The following is a 19,830-nucleotide window of genomic DNA, read 5'->3' on the forward strand; positions in this document are numbered from 1 at the left end:
TGCTCATTCTGGGCTAGTCTCCAAGTCAAGGTCAGAGGAACAAGAATTCTTGACGTGACCTTCCAGGCTCTTCCTTGGGCTCTATCTTCTCCATCCATTATGATGAACGCACGTGTAGGTGTCTCCACGGTGTCCAAACGGTTGTCTCCAGGTTATTATTTCCGGTCTGGGACTTGAAAAGAGCTGACAGTGATTCTGGTTTCTGTAGACCTTGGGAGAGCAATCTCACACACACACACACACACACACACACACACACACACACACACACACACACACACATGCATAGTGCATATTCACTGAGGCAGCAGACCGTGGCAGTAATGAAGGTGTCTGGTAGCCTTTAACCCAGATAATGTTGCAAGTGGCCTAGTCACTTTGGCCAGAGTCTATAGCAGCCAGTGCTGTGAGGTAGAGCAGGACAGCCACTTAAGATTTCTGGAGGCGCCTCTCACTCTGAGGAAGAGAACAGGGAGAATATGATGAGGGTGAGCCCGATGGCCCAGAAACCAGACATAAAAATGGGGACTCAGAACCTAAAATTCAATACATCTGTCACCTGGCACTGCCCCTCAGGGAATAGGGGAAGAAAAGAGAAAATGATGGAAGCAGGTTCTGAGAGACTTGGCAGCCTTCACCTGTCCACATCTGAGCTCTCCGCTTTTGTGCCCTTGGCCCAGCAAAGAAGGAAAGGACATAGCATTTCTGCTTTACAGCTTAGACAGCAGGTAAGCTGTCTAAGAGAGCTCAGGTAAGAGAGGGGCTGAACTGGGTCAGCAGGGGGCAGGGGGTGGGGGAGTCTCCATTTCCTGATTCCCACTTCCCCAATGGACCACTTCCTACAAAGGAGAGGCTTCCTACTGTCAGTGGCTTGTGTGAACTTACAACTCAGCCATCACCAGGACAGGAGTGATACTGGGTCCAGCACTCACTTGGCCCACCCCTTTGCAACCCTCTGAGCTCTATTCTGCCAAAGGAAGAGGAGGAAAAGGAACACAGGAAGCTGCGATTGGCTTGATATTTGACTCCTGTCCTATCCTGGTCTTCTGTACTTGGTGAACACCCTGTAACAGAAGGCTGTGAAGGAACCCCTGCTAAGACCCTGGGGGAAAGCCTGAGCCCTCTTCCAGGCACGCCTCCTTTGGGAGTTCCTCACGTGCTCAGCCATTGCCCCACAGACTCTCACCTCCATCTTGCTGTATATCCAGGGGAGGAGTTCTGTCACTTTAGTGTACACACCAGGTTTGTTTCTCTGGCCACAGCCTGTTCCCCAGCTGGTGACTCCTGCCAGGTACCAGCGGTTGTTCTGCTCACAGACCAGGGGCCCCCCACTGTCTCCCTACAGGGGAGAGCATGAACATTAGCAGGGTGGGAGAAGTGGTCCTTGAGCAGGAAATGATGGACACCTTATTCCCACTCTCACCCCAACAGCTCAGCCTTCCCTTCCCCCCCCACCCCTGGGGTCCTGGAACCTAAGCCCTACCCAAAAGCAGCCTCACCTGGCAGGAGTCTCTGCCTCCTCGAAGGTCCCCAGCACACATCATCCTTGGGGTAAGGTAATTGTCATAGACCAAGTAGTCGTTGCACTTCCTAAAGTCTATGAGGCTGACCTGCACCTCCCGGAGGAAGGGGGATGTCTTCTCTGCAGTGAGATGAGGAAAGGACAGGAAGGATGGGAAAGGATTAAGACTCTGGTCAGCTTCATGGTCTGCTAGCCACTCATCTCAGGACCCAGACTCACAGCCTCCTTTGAACGGAAGGCACTGTTTCTCGGGTTGATCACCCAGGATATATGGGCACATATACTCTCACACCAGACACAGCTCACTACATATAACGAAGACATACACGGACATGGACAAACTTATAGCCTATTAGGCCACTTTGCATGTTGCACAATGTTTTTCTGCATTCCAAGCATAACCCAATATGTTACTTCATTTGTTTTTAGTAACTATGTGCCTTAAAGGGGTATAATTAATCCATTTACAGATGGAGAAGTTCAGGGCTGCAAAAGTGACTTGCCCATAGTCACACAATGAGTTTGTTATAGAGCCAAAATCAGAAGAAGCTGCTCCCTGGCCAATCAGCATTTCATCACACTGAGCAGGGGAATTTGGCCTGAATCTCACAGTGGGCCAGACAGGCCATGGCATTCTCCTGCCATGTATAAATAATCCTACAGAGCCAATGTCAGACAAGGCGACTCTATGACCATGATGAACTGAGGCAAAACAAATCCGCTTCATTACCTGGTTAAGCATAGACAAAAATAAGGTAGGTCACTGTGCAACCCACAACAATACCAAACACACCTCCCAGCCAACAGGGGTGGTTGCTGCTTTGCTGCTTCTTCACCAACATCAGCTTAGACCTAGTCTATTCACAAGTTCTAGGTGAGATTGTTTAGAGACCCAATCATAGAATTATCTTGCTCCCTAAAAGCATCTAATCTAAAGCAATGCTCCTCTTCTTTGGATCCCCTCCAACCACCCAAGTCCTGTGCTGGGTTTTTTCTAACATCTCTTATTGAAATGTGCCACGATTCTCCATGGCATGTGTTCTCCCCCATTGCAGTAGGCAATGAACCCAACTTGTTTAACTACAGCGGTTTTCCTGCTGATCTTGGCTGGGGGGCATTGTCACAATAACTGCTTTGACATATATGCAGGTATATATTTATACACACATTCACAACCAGGCCCATAAAATTATATACACGAACCCTCATTAGTTAGGCCCTTACCTATCTACCTTTACACATCATCCCCACACACTCTACACAGATATATATGCATACAGGCACACACACACAGTCAAGCCTCTCTGACTCTTACCATCTGTCTCCTTGGTCTTGCCAAAGCCTGTGATCCAGCAGGTCTCATTGAGGCTGAAGGTCTGTCCATGCATGGGGAGGCAGGCAGGGTGGATGTGAGCTGCAATAAGACCCCAAGACATAGGAAGGCACAAGGATGGAGGTTTTGGTGAGGGTAGTGGAGGGATAGGAACACCAATGTCCTAGAAGCTCCCTCCTTGTCCCCCAAGTAGTTCTGAATCTTCCAGGGCCTCAGACTGATCAATTACCTTATCTTGACATTCCAGCCTTCGTGAAGCTACCAGAGTTCCCCAAAACATTCCAATTTCAGTGGGTACCATGTGGGCAGATGTATATGGCTTGGAAGTTCCCCTGTACCAAATCAATACTGGGTGACTGAGGGTCTTTCCCCACTGAGAGTGGCTCTCCTGGCTGTACCTCTCCCCTGCCTGTCCATCAGGCTAAATCCCAGGTACTATGGCCATGGTGTCTCAGCCTGGTCTGGGGATGGCCCTGCTGGCTGGCCAAGGCCTGAAGCTCTCCCTCCGGGGTAAGACAATCTCTCCCAGCAGGAAGAATATATCCCTTGAGGCACGCAAAAGAATTGCTGCTCACTTGTTCCCATGCTCAGAGACAATTAGAAGGTGCTGATGCCATTGTGTGTCACTTAATAAGCTCTCCAAGGACTGGTGTTCCTAGATGGACTAGGGCATTGCCCACCAAAGTTCATTTGCAAAAAGAAAATGTTAATTGACAGTTGAAATGTTTGCAGTGTTCTCAATTGTTTGTTTTGCTCATTGTAGCTTCCTGCACCTACACTACAAAGTACTCAAGAAACTTTGAAAGAGAGAGAGAGAGAGACTTCTGGTCAAGATGGAGCCATAGGTACAGATGTCTTGCCTCACACAACCACAAGAAGGATCACAACTAACCTCAAAACAAAAAACACCCAGAACTGCCAGAAAATGGAACTAGAAGCCATATTCATCCAGATAATTAGGAGGGGCAGAGATGGGGAGCTGGGGTGGAGAGGATGCAGTGTGACACAAAGAGGCGGCAGCAGAGCAGGTTGTCCCACATCCATGTGGGGTGGATAAAAATCAGGAGGGATACCTTGGGAGCAAATGATCCCAGCCCCAGGCCAGACCGTGCAACCCAAGTTCCTAGCTTTGGGAAGAGAAAGCCTCATAACTTCTGGCTGGAGAAACCAGTGGGGGTTGTGGCAATGGAAGAAAGTGCTGGTTACTCAGAAGAATCCATTTAAAGGGACTGCAGAGTCTTAAAATGTATGCAAACTCACCTATTCTGGGATTCAACACTAAGGCAACAGCTGGAAGGGTGCCAGCTGTATATGGGGAGTGGATGAAGTGACTGGAAATGGGACAAGTGCCAGGCAAACCTCCAGAAGCCAGGCAGCATTATTATCCCCTCTCCAATCCCTCTCCACCCGACATAGCACCACAAAGTGGTGAAGTGGGTTGCCCTGCCCTGGTATTACCTAAGTCGCCACCCCATACAACCTAACAGGTGCTCTTAGACAGGGAGTGAAAGCTGCTCTACCTAATACACAGAAACACACAAGGGAGGCTGCCAAATTGGGGAGACAAAGAAATATGGCCCAAATGAAAGAACAGAACAAAACCCCAGAAAAAGAACTAAATGAAAGAGAGATAGCCAACCTATCAGATGCAGAGTTTAAAATACCAGTGATCAGGATGCTCAGAGAAATCGCTGAGTATGGCAAAAACATAAAGGAAGAAACGAAGCTACACTAAGTGAAATAAAGAAAAATGTACAGGGGACAAGCATTGAAGGGAAGGAAGCCAGGATTCAAATCAATGATTTGGAACATAAGGAAGCAGTAAACATTCAACCAGAACAGAAGGAAGAAACAAGAATTAAAAAAACAAACAGAGTATAAGAACACTCTGGAACATCTCCAAAAGTGCCAACATCTGAGTCATAGGGACACCAGAAGGAGAAAAGGAAGAGCAAGAAATTGAAAACTTATTTGAAAAAATAATAAAAGAAAACTTCCCTAATCTGGTGAAGGTAATAGACATACAAGTCCAGGAAGCACAGAGAGTCCCAAACAAATTGGACCCAAAGAGGACCACACCAAAACACACCATAATTAAAATGCCAAAGGTTAAAGATAAAGAGAGAATCTTAATAGCAGCAAGAGAAAAGGACACAGTTACCTACAAAGAGTTCCCAGAAGACTCTCAGCTGATTTCTCAAAAGAGACCTTACAGGCAAGAAGGGACTGGTAAGAAGTATTCAAAGTAATGAAAAGCAAGGACCTACATCCAAGATTACTCTATCCAACAAAGCTATCATTTAGAGTGGAAAGACAGATAAAGTGCTTCCCAGACAAGGTAAAGCTAAAGGAATTCATCACCAAGCCATTGTTACATGAAAGGTTAAAGGGACTTAGTTAAGAAAAAGAGATTAAAACTGTGAGCATTAAAATGGCAACAAATTCACAACTATCAACAACTGAATCTAAAAAAAACAAACTAATCAAATGACCAAAACAGGAACAGAATCATAGATATGGAGACCATTTGGAAGGTAATTAGCCGGCAGGGGGTGAATGGGGGAAAAGGTGCAGGGATTAAGAAGCATAATTGGTAGGTACAGAATAGCAGGGGGATGTTAAGAACAGTATAGGAAATGGAGTAGTTGAAGAAATTATATGCATGGACCCATGGACATGCACTAAGGAGGCAGATTGCTGGAGGGAAGGGGGGCTACCAGGTGGAGGAGGCAAAGGGAGAAAAATTGGGACAACTGTAATAGTATAATTAATAAAATATACTTAAAACAAGAGAGAGAAAAGGAGAGAGGGAGAATAAATGTTAAATTCTCCTATAATTTGGGCTTTAACTATTAGTACTAACATAATTGTCTGCTAGAGAGTAAACAAAAAAATTAATGAAAGGACAGTATCAATTAACAAAAAATGCAAAACATGACTTCTTAAAATATTTTAGGCCTATTTTTGTGACACAGAGTCTTAAAAATAAGTAACTGTTACATATTTCATTATGTTATGAGGAAATTAAATTTACCAGTGAGTTTTCACAAGTTTTGTCAGATAGTTCTGTGTCTTCAAAGTGCTTGCCCTGCCATATAAGAAAATTTGCCCTGATTTCTAAACTACAAGTCAGGTCACATGGTCTGACCACAGGACTACATAAATCTGAGCTGTGATTTCCTGTGATGTATATGGCTTGGAAGTTCCCCTGTACCAAATCAATACTGGGTGACTGTCCTGGGGCTTATCAGAATGTGGAGATGGTTTTAAAAGGTTGGAAAGGTCTGTTCTGGTCCTACAGACTAACTGCTCCCTTTCATGTGTGCGTGAGAGGCAGGCCAGGAGGAGGGGGGCCCCCTGCACGTTATAGTCCCAGGTTCCACAGACAAGACTTGAGGGAGCAGGAGGACAAAGGTCTTGCTCATTAGTGGGCATGGTTCAGGTGGGTGTAGTTCTGGGACAGCCCTGGCCAGCTAAGCTCTGCCAAGGTTTCATCCTCCTCGCACGGGTCTGAAGAGCTAACTAACTACTCTGACTCACTGACACTGCCTCCATAATTAAGGTAGAAGGAAAGACCAGCTGGTAGGCCCAGAGCATGAAAAGGCTGGACTAACCAGAGAGCCTTCCAATTTCCTGTGCCAGGAAAGACTCTCTATCCTCTAAGACTGATTACTTGACCCCATCAAAGCCACCAGGGTTCCCCCAGCTCCCCTCAACATTTCATCATTGGCCTCCACTGGCTGTCCTTGTGTGTGTCACCCACCATGTTGTACTTGCAATCAGAAATCCAGAGCCCACTAAAAATTAGATCTTCAATATTTGATAAGTGAACAAATGAGTGAATGAATTAATGAATGAAGCCTTCTTTGGTCTCCTCCTAAGAACTTTGGTAGTGTTTCCTCTGTGCAGCCTCATTTGGTTCTTATCTCCAACCTTATGGCAATTGGTTGGTTGAATGTGGCTCATCTTGTGTTCTCAACTGCAGTGGTAGCAACTTGCCAGCCAAGGGCTGAGTGGGATGAGCCTTGTTTGAGAACTGTACCAACCTGGAGTTGCCACTTATTACTCTGTGGCCTCCAGTGATACTCTCTCTAAAGCTTCATCTCCTCTTATATAAACTGAAGCTAATAATAGTACCTGTTTCACAGGATTGGTTGTGAAGAGTAAATGAAGTCATAGATGTAATATGCCTACCACAGTGTCTGGTTCCTGTTAAGTGCTCAATGAACACCAATGAAAAAATTTGATCATTTATATTGATTATATTGTTTCCAAGTCCTGGCTCTGTCACCAACCTGAAATGTAAGTGTCATTTGGGGCAAATTTATTAAAATATTTCCAACCTTTGGGCTTCAGTTTCCCTAATTGTAAAATAGAGATGTTCCATGAAGTGATTTCTGAGTCTGATTCCCACCATACTGAAGCTCTGGGACCCCAAGATGGGCTGACAGATACTACCAAGTGCAAGGGCCGGGACCCAAGGGCCACCAGGATGTGCCAGAATGGGATGTGACAGGAATTGATTCACTCACCAGACAGGGTCAGGGGCTTGGAGAGGTGCACAAGGGCAATGTCATAGTCATCCTGCTCATCAGTGTAGTTGCCATTGATGATGATCTGGGAGATGGAGGCTGCCTCAGGCAGCTGCAGCAGGTTGTTGGTGCCCGCATACACCTTCCAGCCCTCCAGGATCTTTTCCCGGGTCCTGCAAGAGCCACAGGAGAGCGTGATGCCATTATCTGCCTGAAAGAGCCCACTAGCAGCATATGCAACACACAAGGAGCTGCCCTCTGAGCACCCGTTCAGACTCAGGGGGATGGATGAAATGACCTCCTGAGGGAGCCCTCCATCTTAACTCAGGGGTCCAGAACAATCCCCTGCCTCCAAAAAGCCGTTCTAAACTGGCTGCCCTGGACCTTACAACAGAAAGGGAGAGAAGATGAGTAGGATTCCTGTGCGCAGTCACCCCACGGCCTCCTCTGTGCACCACCAAAGGTCAAATAAGGTGGGCAGTACACATCTCAGTATTATTATCTTCAGCAGAAATAGAGTTTTAGACAGGAAAGTCACCCCCTGAAGACTCATTCCTGGGCAAGACAGTGCACCTGAGGCCTATTCTCTAGAGCCCTTTCCTGCCCACCAGCTCAAAGGGACAAGCCTGGCTGGTAACTCAGAAGCTAGCTGTACTGCAACCCCTCCCCACGATCCCCATCCCTCAGTTTTTGGGACAGTGGTCCTGATTTTCATGGGCTCCTCTCCTATAAATTCCAGGTACAGGAACCAGCAGCAACAAACCCAATGACTCTTTATTTCAGCCTGTTCTTCAGGGGCAGGCTCCCAAGTCCTTCCTCCTGCCTGCCTCACTCTCCCTAGGGACCATCAAACAAAACCTTTTTATTATTCTGGGCCAATTCACACTCCCAGAACCAAGTATCTACTACAAATCATGGCCAAGGCCACCTGGCCCACTGAAGAGAGGAGGGGAAGCCTCACACCAAGCTCTGCTTCATGAAGAAAGAAGCCAGATGGCCATCAGCCCTTCCTGGTGATCTGGAACCCCCACAGCATCACATCACATGCCCCCTCAGGCACTTACACAAAGAAGCAGTGGGCAGCAGTGAGCACCCACTGGGTGTCGATCAGTGTGCCCCCACAAATGTGGGTGGCACCGTAGTGCAGACTGACTTGCCAAGGCCATTTGCTCTCTGGGGCCAGTGCCCCTCCCACGATCCGCCCAGTCATGGCCCTGAGTCCACAGTCTGAGGGAGAAGCAGAAAAGGTAACCCGTGAGCTCTGCGTTTCTCAGAATCCTGTCGCTCCCTGGGCCCAGGCCAGGCTCAGGCAGCGAGGGCACACACCCACCCATTGACACCACTTTGCTCACTTAATCTGATATGGCACAACTGTTTCCTCCAAAGCAGAGGTCCCACATGGTGGCTAGCTTTCTGGAGTCATCCAGTGGGAAGTTTGGTCCTAGGTAGGCTCTTCTTCCCTCTTATTCATTCATTCTTTCAAAAATTCAACAAATGCTTACTAAGTGCCTGATATTGTGCCAGGATTAGGGTTATGATAGTAAATCTCAGGACTGCTGTCAGGAGCTCAGGAAAGCAGATCAACTCTACCTTAATCCTGAATTCATAGGCACTGTGATGGGAATCTCTATTATCTCCAAAAAACGAAAAAAAAAATCAAAGGAGAAATAAACTTCCAATGATGCACAGGTGGGTTTGTACCCGCATGGTTCCCCAATGGGTTATTTAGTACTGTTGGAGACCAGTCATCCCAGGGAACACTTGCAAGCATTTTCTCGAGTGATCATCCCTCTAAAATCATGGGCAAGGAGGGCAGCCCTTGGAGTTTGTTCAGATGTGTGTCCTTTTCTCTTTGAAGGGGGCAAAGAGTGATGAACCAGAGGTGGCCTAGGGTGTGGGCACTCCATCTACAGCACCATGTGCTTGGCCTGCTCAGAGGAGTACCCTCACTTGGTCATTACTGACAACACAGCACACTTGTGGACCAATTAACAATTTAAGATTAGGGGTCAGACCCTCGGTCAAATACCAGCTCCTCACCTAGCAGAGGTCTGACCTTAAGCAAAGTAAACATTTGTCTCTTCAATTAGTGGACAATAATAGTACCTGCCTGGTGAGAATTAAACGCAATAGGCACAGAGAATATGCCCAGTAAATGTTGACTGTAGGTCTAGTTCTTTGTCTATTGATATAGGGGCTTTAAGTGGGCCCAGACCTGCTCTCTTAGTCTTCTGTACCCTGCCCACAATCCAGATCTGAAAGGCTTCTTTGGCATGAGTGAAGTTGCTGGGCTGAGGAGTCAAGAGAAAGGAAAATGCTATGCTCAAACTGCCCCAGTGCCTTTCAGGAATCCTGGCCCCGAAGCAGGCCTGCTGGCTAAATCCCTCTTCCTGGTGGACCCCAGCGCCAGCCATCCCTCACAGAGAGGTCCCACCTCTCTGCCCCTGACTCCCACCCCACAGAGGCCACAGTTCAGGAGCAAAAGCATTTTCTTACGGGAACACTGAAGAGAGACATACTGCTGGGAAGGGCACTCAGACCTGAAGGAGAAAAGGCAGAAGGTGAGAGAAGGGTACATTAGCCACCTCCCCTAAGAAGCCTTTCCTCACTGAATCCTGCTCAGTTCCTACCCCATTTCTTTTGCAAAAGAAAATGGAGATTCTGACCTTCTCCCTCCTAGTGGGTGCTGACTCTTCCGGTGCTTTTTCTATAGGAATAGAAGCAGCTTGGTGCAAACCATCTCCACTCCTCTCCCCACCCCTCGCTTTCTAGTGGCAGATTACACACATTATCTAGATTCACATCCTTTGAACTCATGACTGGTGTTCCAGCATCTTTCCACAACTAAACAGGCAGCCTAACACTCCATCAGAGTTCCTTGTTGCTCACCAGCACTGTTGCATGGAAATCACATGGCATGAAGCAGGCATCCAAGATGCAGCTGGTTCACTTCCCTTGCCTCCCATCCCTTGTTTTCTTGGAGTCTTGTTTCCTCTCTTGTGTCCCAAGGTAAATGTTGCTAGCTTGTGGAGCCGCCCCCACTAACTTTCCCCTCAGTGGGGATGAGACGAGCGCGGGGCTGTGGTGCAAAGATGATACGTGATGACGAGGCTCAGAAGGAGGCTGGTGCCTCCCAGATGGGCCACCTGCCCCTGACCACAGGCACCTGGCCCTCCCCTGCTACTGCTCTTCCTCCCCACCCAGAGCCCACTCCTTGCAGCAGTGCTCACTCTAAACAGCTAGCTGACTGATGCCCTCAAATTGTATTAATGCCCCTGGCACCAGGTAAGCTCTTAGGAACACCCCTAACCCCAAGGTGTTTTCTGCACCAAACCTCAATAAGAAGTCAGGAGGCAGGTGGTGAGTGAGTTCTGTTTCTGAGATGCTCCTGACATTCATGATGGACTCCTGGAGGCTGGGTCCCAGAAAGGCCAAGGGAGGGCGCTCCCTGACTTCAAAATCCCCTGACACCCTTATTCCCCTACTCACAGACAGGCAGCCTGGCCTTCCCTGCCACACCTGTAGAGGCTTTCCTGGATGGTGGAGTTGTACTCAGAAATTGAGAAACTGCTGGCCACAGGCCTATAGGCCACCTCGGTCGTCCGGTAAGCACTGCAAGGGAAGACAGGGGCAGTGGTGGGGGGGGTGGAGAATAAGCTCCCTAAGAGACAGAGCCTACCCCCAAACCCTAGCTGGCATCAGAGTCCCACCAGCCCTGCTTACAGGGGCCAGAGACTGTCAAGGCCCCATAAAGTCTGACCCCACCCACATAACCTCCACTGAGCCCCACCCCCACCCCACCCACCACTAGCCCTATGTGTTAGCCCAGTTAGTTCTCAAAGTGTGGTCCCTGCCAAGACCTGGCAGCATTAGCACCGCCTGTGAATTGGTCAAAAATGCAAATTCTTGGGCCATATCCCAGACCAATTGTATCAGGAAGTCTCATTCTGTGTTTTAACAGGCTCTCCAGGTGATGCAGATACACACTCAAGTTTGAGAAACACTGATCTAGCCTTTTTCTATCCAAACTGTGATCCGTGGACCAGCAGCACCACCCTAGACCTGTTGAACCAGAGTCTGTATCTTAAAGACCCTCATTAACATGAGGTTTGCACTTTAAAGTTTGAGAACATTTTACCCACTTGCTGGATCTCAGACCACAATGGTAAGAACCACCTCAGGGTGTTTGCTAAGCAGGTTCTAAGAGATCTAAGAGGTAATCCCAGAGATTCTGAATTTGGATGCACTTTAACAAAACCCCAGCTCATTGTGATGTGAATGATCCACGGACCACTATGCACATGGCACTTGTGTGCACTTCTAGAACATGGTACACCCTTGCATGAGAGCACACCCTTGTGCACTGTCCCTCTGCCTAGGAGCTCCTCCATTCTCTGCTGTCCTCCAAGTGCATTTAGCATGCCCACCATTGTGTACATAGAGTTTCACCCATATTCTGTCACTACATATGACATTGTGCTACAATCATTGGTTTGAGCCTCTCTTGCCCATACCATAATGAAGGTTTCCAAAGGACAGGATCTTGTCTTGTTCCTTTGCGTCTGGTGCCACATATTAAAAGCTCAATGAATGTTCTTAAAATAAATGACACTACCTCCTAAAGCCCAAGAGAGGTTCAGACTTGCATAACATCACGCAATTAATTATTAAAAATGTCCATGCTCTTCCGACCAGACCATCCAGATTCCCCTCTCACAGGTGGGAACTCTTGAGACAGTGGTGGGGACAGAGAACTGGTTCTAAGTCCTAGACCTCCAACCTGGTTTGCTAGGAGCTTCTTCTACAGCACAGGTGGCAAACACAAGGCCCAGGTGCTGAATCTGGCCCTCCACTTGTTTTATCTGACCCGGAACCTTGTATCTACCCAGCAGCAGCACTGACCTCTTGCTTAACTGTTAAGAAATAGTTACATTTATACAGTCCTAATATTACATTCAGCCCTTTGAAGGCAACCACAAGGCTGATGTAGCCCCAGTGAAAATGAGTTTGACACCCCTGTTCTACAGAGAACCCACAGTAAGATCCTAAACTTTCTCCCCACAACCTCACATACATTGATGAACCTCAAAACTATTTGGCTTGAAAACACAGATAAAGAGGGAGAATGGAGATGATTGTGTGGCCTGCAAATTGGGACTCCTTCAAGCCAGAAGGTCATTGTTTACCTATCCTCCCTCCACCTACCAGCATCAGCTTCCTTGTTTAAAATCTTTAAAGCCAAAGATTATTAGGACTTCATCTGGCCACACCTGCCTACTTTGTTTCCATCTGACGAGTTCTAGCTCAAGCCACAACTGCTGCAGCTCAGTCCACTGAAGGGTTTGCATAGCCTGAGCTCCTAGTTCCCAAAAGTGAGAAGACAAGACCTGCCCAAATGCCTATCTACCTCAAAGGGCTACCATTAAATGTAATAAAGGGAACAAGAGTGCTTTGATGCAGAGAACCATTTGGGAGTGTGACCCTATCGCAGATCTACAAAATTACTTTGGCCTCATGGAAATAGCTTGCCTCAGATTTTAAGATCCCATCCCAGGACTACCATCGCTTTAGATAACTCAGGGGTGTCCTGAGCCAGTCCCCATGGATTCTGGCCCCCATGAATCTTTTTAATATGAGTTTTCTGCAATTAGCCTGAGACACTTTGCAAAGAGCCAGAGACATCCCTGAAACCAGAACACTGGGGGAAGTCTTACCTCTCAAAACCCAGCTGTTGGCAGGTCTTCACAGAGTAAGAGTTGTTCCAGCTGTCACTGCAGATAGGAATCCACTGATGGGATGACCCAGAGTAGACTTTAAGCAGAGACTTGTCCCAGTCAAACCTAACTGCAGAGCAAGAAAAGGGCAAGGTGGGTCCTCAGCACCCAGGAAGCTCAAGTTTGGGAGGAATGAATTGACTAAGGCTCTGAGAGGCTCCTGTCCTGAAACTCTTTGCTGAGGCTTGGGAAATGCCCAGGAGCTTGGCCCCCAAGGTGATCATCAGCCAGTGTTTAGAAGCCCAAGACATTCAGTAAGGGCAGACCCAAGGCAAGGGGCTAGAGCAGGCCAGAGAGCTCTCCATCCAGCAGGACCCAGGGGACCATTCTTGGGAGAAGAGGCAGGCACTGCCAGCTGTCCCTCTGAGAGGGCAGTGACATGCCCAAATAAGAGACTGACTAGGGGAATAAGGTCTATGATCTGACTGATTGCTCATTAAACAGGTTCAGTCACAGATGGTTGCAGTAATGGGCCAAATATAAATGGACAAATACAAATGCACAGGTAGAATGGATGGGACATGCACCCGCAGACACACCAGGGTTGTATATAAACAACACGTGTGAAAGCCACTGAGAACTAGAACTCAATGACATCTTTGTGCTCATCTAGGCCAGCCATTTACAAACTGACCTTCATGAAACTATAGGGGTGGAAGTCAGAGGTCACATACTAGGCAAAGAGGAGGAGCACATAGACTGAAGCCCAGAGAAAGTGATTTGCCCAAGTCACACAGTACTCAAGGTCAGACTTTAACCACAAGGTTTCGATGGTTAGAACCCAGATCCGTTGATTCTCTGCCCATTGCCTCCCGTTTGAGTTTGCAGTCACCAGGGTACACACATACATGTGCCCACACACATGTGCACACACACACCCATGCCCAGCTTGCTTACCACAGCCCAGCTCATCACTCTTCAGCTTGCAGTCCACCACTCCATCACAGCGCACAGCATGCACAGGGCAGCTCTCAACTGGCTCCTTGTACTTGATTCCTGTGTGGCCCCGCCAGAAGTAGACTGGAAAAGACGAAGCAGACAGCCAGCTACATCACTGCTGGCACCAGAGACACAAAACACTGAGCAGCCCAAGGCCCTGGGATTTCTGAGACACCAACCTGCAATCCCTCTTGGACTCTGGGGCTCTTGTTCCCCATCTGTATGGAGAAAAGGCCTACTCAGGAATGCTCTGGAAAGCTCCTGCAAGCAGGGCAGCACCAGGCAGACTCGAGCAGCCACCCAGTGAAAGAGAAGGAGAGAGTGCGAGAGGGAGAGAGGTGTGGAAGTGGATACTACTTTGGGAGCTCCCCTGCCCTACATGCTGGCCAGAGCAGTAGCTAGAGAAACCACCTCCTCCAGTATGCTAGAGACCCCCTTCTCAGAACCCTTATGGCCTCCATTTGTCTCTGTGCTACACAGGGTGACTGCAGAGAAATTTCTAAATCTACAGTCATACACCTGCAACCACCACCTGTCCTGTTTTCTCCAAGGTGGTCCTTCCAGCCTCAGAAGCTCCTCAATTTTCTTCCTCCTCCTCTTCCCTAAACAAGGGATGTCTTCTATACTCAGTCTTTTCCCCATTACTTGTCTTTATGCTTTAAAATATCTTCCTACTCAAAAAGCAACTCTAGATGGCTAATGCCCAAATGTGCAAGCTTTACAAACCATCTGTGAAAATCAGCCTCATGACTCCCTGTGTGTCTAACACCTATTTCTTTCCAGACTAGGAACTGTCATCCCTCCTACCTGGAGACATTTCCCCTTGGATGCCAAAGAAACATGAGTTCTGACTCCTCATTCTGCCTGTCCTCTAAACTGACTCCTGGCCCTGACCCTTCACTTCTTCCCCTGGCCCCACCATTCTCTCTGTCACCCAAGGTGAAGGTCACTCTTGTGTGACTGTTCCTTCCAGGTTCAGAAACCAATCACTCCTAATCTCTTGGATGTGCCTCTATCCTCTGTGCCACCAACGACCTGTGCACTGAGGCTGCCACAATCACCTTGATGTGTAGTGGGGAGAGCTCTGGATGGGGAGTCAGGGCTGGGGCTCTATTCCTGACCCTCTGATGTAGCTGCTCAGTGACAAGCTCAAACAGTGACCTGCTGTAGCTGCTCCCCTGGTGCTAGTAGGTCTAAAGGTCGGAGGACTTCAGGAAATGCTGTTAGCCATGCTAAGAGCTATAACTAGTCAGGGAGCCTGTCCTCAGTTGCCACCTCATCCCCCACAGGTTTTTTCCTACTGCTGTCAGTGGACTGTGGGCTCTTCCCTGGACAGTTCCCCAGGTGGGAAAGAGAGGGAGAGCAGGGCAGTGAGCCTCGAAGGAGGTTTACATTGATACCATGTGGCAGGCATCATGACAGTGACATCTCCACTTTGTCAGACAAGTGGGGAAGGGAAGTTCAAGGAAACTGATGAACTTGCTAAGGTGCCACAGCTGAGCAGCAGAACCAGGTGCTTTGGCAGCTCTGTGTGGTACTAAAGCTATGTTCTCAACCAGCACACGACCTCCTCCAGCACAGCCCTCTTTTTCACAGTCCTGCTGCCAGGTGTTTCTTTAGCGTCACCCACTCCACGGTCACCACACTGTACTTACTCTTTAATGGAATCCTTACCCCTCAGCCCAGCATTTGCAGCTCTCTACAACCTGGCCATGCCACACCCAAGCAAACAGTGACCCCCAGGCCCCGAAATGGTTAGCAGGTCCCTCCTCTCTCTCCATGTTGCCCTGCCCCACCCCCTTGCCCCAGGTTTCCTGCAGCTGCTCATCCCACTCAGATGCCTGGTGCCAGATGCTCTCCCATCTTCCAGGTCTTTGTCTGGCCTTATGACCTTCATGAGACTCTGTCTCTCCAGGCCGTCACCTCTTCCTGATGGCCCCACTCAAAAGCATTTGGCTTTCTTTCATTTCAGCTATGTCCCCCAGGAGGCCATATTCTCCCTGAGGACAGGTAGTATGGTGTGTGTTTCCCTTTTGCTCCCTCCCACTGAACCAGGTTTATAGTGGGCTCCCTGACAGGGAGCCCAGGGACGTGTCCTGAGGATCTTTTCCAAATAGAGGTGGGGAAATTGTGGTGCCTGAATCTCTGATCTCATTGACAGAAAATGCCTGAGAAACTTTTTCTGGTCAGGGTTTTTATGTTTGTTTGGTTTTTTAATAACTAGCATTTTTAGAGTGGGATTTTGTGCCAGGCATTTCACCATTATTTCATTTATTCCTCATAACTCTGGGAAATCTCAGTGAGATTTATTGGGCACATAATAAGTTTGAATGAATGAATGAACAAATGAATGAATTTAATCTCATTTGAAAATGCAGAAACGAAGCTCTGAGTGGTAGACTAATCTGCTCAGGTAAGCTGCACAGTAAGAGGCACAGATGGGACTCAAGCCCAGATTTCTCTGACCTCCCACACTCGCAACCTCATACTTCACAGGGACCTAGGGGCACCATGGTCCAAGTAGTAGAAGACTACTACTATTTGCAGTAGTCGCCTTTTGTTTTCCTGCTGTGTGCCCCATCCCCAGACCCCATTGCACACTGGCAATGACCAGAACCACCCCTGCTTCCTCCATGAAACTCACAGAGGATGATAAGAGACACCACCAGGGCAATGAGGAGGAGGACGCATCCGATGAGTGGTAGCCGCTTCTGGCCCTCCTGCCAGGTGAACTTGGACAAGCTGACACCTAGGAGCAGGGCAACAGTGGGGAATGATGAGGCTGTGAGAATGGGGTCCTGCCCTGTGCAGCGTAACAGGGAGCTTGTGCCCTTGAGATCTGCACTCTGACCCAGACTGTGCAGCCTCCAAAGTGACACCTGCTTTGTTGGTCTGGTTTCTTAGTCCCTCCCCCAATTGGCCCATTAGCTGCCCCTACCTCCTCAGGACCCCTACTGCCACCCCTGACCATTCCCCTTCCTTCCTACACATCATTATCCAGGGGGTAGAGGAGGAGCAGAGAGTGCCAGTGCCAAGACTCTCTCCACCCATGGACTTCTCCCTGTTCCTCTTGCTTTCCCTACAGCATCCCCCTTACCTGGGGTCTCCCCACTGGCCCTGGTGGCTGGTCCTGATGTGGCAGGAGATGTCCGAATAGGTGTGGCCCTCACTGGTGTTGCTCTAACAAGGTGCACCCTTGTTAGAGAGGATGCTGTGGAGGCTGACCTGGCAGATGATGACCTGGAAGGTGATGCCCAGGATGGGGCTGTCTGGGCTGGGGCAGCATTCTGAAAGTAGAGTGAAGGCATCCCTTAGGCTGCACTCCAGCCAGCCCACCCAGCTGTCAGCCCTGCTGAGCTAGGAAAGAAATGCTCCAAGACAAGTGTTAGGCAGTGAGCAGAGCCACCAGACAGGGAAGCATGGGAGAAGACAAGAGTGTCCAAAGTTGGAATGAAGTTCAAAGATCCTGCTTCCCCCAGCTCCCTACAGTCTCTTCCTGTCATAGGGACCTGCAGAGGTGGGCAGAGGGCAGTGGGGCATCTTCCTGGGGCTTGGGGGCACCTGCTTGAGCTACACATGTCTAGAGACCCTCAAAGAAGAGGATGCTTGACTGGCTCCTGACTCTGAAGGTCACTCAAAGAGATGTGGTAGCCTATGGGGGAAGTATCTAGCCTTTCTGCCCTCTTCCCTTCATGCCCCTTTCTTTTATGTATGTGTGTTAGCTTGTAAGATACTGGTCTTACTATGAGCTGTCATCAAAAGTGTAAAAAGTGCTGATTAAGAAAGGCCCTGACCTACAGGATCAACATGTGACATCACCAGAGGTAGGTCCAGAAAGAAAAAATAGTGGTAAATACTATAGGCTACTGAGATGAACTCCACTGTGGTCTTCTGCACAATTTGTGATATTTTCTTTCCTGCATAGCTTTTTAACATTCATTTACCGTCCATCAAGTTTGTGCATATTAAGTCACTAGATTTTAGTAAGTCACTAGAAATAAAGTTTATTTCTCTCCTTTCTTATAATAGTCTTAATCTCTTTATAGCCTTATTAATACTTGTTCATATGCTGTCGATAGAGGGATTCCTGGGCAGGGATTATTTTTGTGGATGTGGGTTTCTTTCCTGGGCTGTGTTTTTGTTCTGGCATCACCACAAAATAGCACACAAGATGTAATGGTGGGCATAGTGACCCTTAGTCAACCAGCTGGAGGGATGGACCCATCAAATAATTACCCAACAACAATCAAAACCCAGCTACATCCAAAGACACAACATAAAAGGCAAAAAGAACATCCCAAGAGCATCCAGTTCAAGGGATCAAGGAAACTGCACCACTGAATCTCACAAGTCACCTATCATAGAAGTTCACAGCACAAATTCAGTGAGTAAAAACAGATCCATTTAAGAAGCAGAAGCAAAGAAAAAAAGTCTCACAAATAATGGGAGGATAAAGGAACAACCCCCAAATGAAAAAGAAGGAGGAATCCTCAGAAAGAGTGCTGAATGAAATAGAGGTAAGTCAACTATCAGATATCAATTTCAAAACAATGGTTATAAAGAAGCTCAATGAGCTCACTAAGAATTACAAAAAACTATAGGGAAGCTATGAGGAACTTACTGCAAAATATATCAGCATGAAAAAGGCCATAGAAACTATCAAGAAGAGACAAGAGGAAATGAATACAATTTTTGAATTGAAGAACACAATAGAAGGCATCAAAAGCAGGCTAGACGAGGTAGAGGATCAAATCAGCAAGCTGGAGGTCAAGGTAGAAAAAAACTCCCAGAAAGCACAAGATAAGGGAAAAAGACCCAAAATGAACAAAGAGGAGCTAAGGGAAATGCAGAAAAACAAGAAACGTAATAATATCCATGTAATAGGGATACCAGAAGAAGAAGAGGAGCAAGCGACAGAAAAGCTGTTTGAAAAGTACTGACGGAAAACTTCCCTAATTTGATGAGAGAAAAAGTCACACAAATCCGGGGAGCAGAGAGGGTCCCAATCAAGAGGAACCCAAAGAGGTCCACTGCAAGACACGTCATCATTAAAATGGCAAAATTCCAAGACAAAGAGAGAATCTTAAAGGCAGCAAGAGAGAAACCAGAAGTAACACACAAGAGAGCCCCAATAAGGCTAGCAGCTGAATTCTCAATGGCAACACTAGAAGCCAGAAGAGAACGGCAAGAAATATTCCAAGTAACGAAAAACAAAGGCCTAGAGCCAAGACTACTCTATCCAGCAAGGCTCTCAATTAAAATGGAAGGCCAAATAAGGCATTTCCCAGAAATAAGAAGGCTCAAAGAATACACCCCCGCCAAACCAGCTCTGCAAGAGATGCTAAAGGACTGCTTTAAGAAGAGGAAGAAAAAGAGTGAGAGAGAGAGGTACACAGGTACAAACAAATGGCAATGAATAAGTACCAATCAATAATAACCTTAAATGTAAATGGATTAAATGCTCCAATCAAAAGACACAGAATAGTTGAATGGATAAGAAAGCATGACCCGCACATATGCTGCCTACAAGAGACCCACCTCAGGACAAAAGACCTACACAGACTGAAAGTGAAGGGTTGGAAAAAATATTCCAAGCAAATGGACAGGAATAAAAAGCTGGGGTAGTCAATGTTCATAGCAGCACAATTTACAGTAGCCAAGTACTGGAAGCAACCGAAGTGCCCATCAGCAAACGAGTGGATCCAAACTCTATGGTATATTTACACAATG

At 47.7% G+C, this 19,830-nt stretch overlaps 1 protein-coding gene across 2 annotated transcripts in view; it reads right to left on the bottom strand.

Annotated features, from left to right (window-relative positions):
• Positions 1–238: 238 nt before the first annotated feature.
• Positions 239–19,830, bottom strand: part of TMPRSS13 (transmembrane serine protease 13) — a 38,423-nt gene continuing 18,831 nt past the window's right edge. Inside the window, exons 2-13 of one of the 2 annotated variants that reach the window (XM_024570877.4) lie at positions 17,198–17,387; positions 16,745–16,849; positions 14,059–14,181; positions 13,102–13,231; positions 10,907–10,999; positions 9,884–9,927; positions 8,452–8,614; positions 7,388–7,560; positions 2,838–2,936; positions 1,500–1,642; positions 1,187–1,339; positions 239–456 (exon numbers count right to left, since the gene is read on the bottom strand). In XM_024570877.4, coding sequence (XP_024426645.1) covers positions 430–456; positions 1,187–1,339; positions 1,500–1,642; positions 2,838–2,936; positions 7,388–7,560; positions 8,452–8,614; positions 9,884–9,927; positions 10,907–10,999; positions 13,102–13,231; positions 14,059–14,181; positions 16,745–16,849; positions 17,198–17,387 — 1,443 coding nt within the window. In that variant the 3' untranslated portion in view covers positions 239–429. Of the gene's footprint in view, positions 457–1,186; positions 1,340–1,499; positions 1,643–2,837; positions 2,937–7,387; positions 7,561–8,451; positions 8,615–9,883; positions 9,928–10,876; positions 11,000–13,101; positions 13,232–14,058; positions 14,182–16,744; positions 16,850–17,197; positions 17,388–19,830 lie in introns of both variants that reach the window. The other variant, XM_024570876.4, reaches the window with a different exon arrangement.

The sequence above is a fragment of the Desmodus rotundus genome, chromosome 5 (assembly GCF_022682495.2).
Source record: "Desmodus rotundus isolate HL8 chromosome 5, HLdesRot8A.1, whole genome shotgun sequence".
Taxonomy (NCBI): Eukaryota; Metazoa; Chordata; class Mammalia; order Chiroptera; family Phyllostomidae; genus Desmodus; species Desmodus rotundus.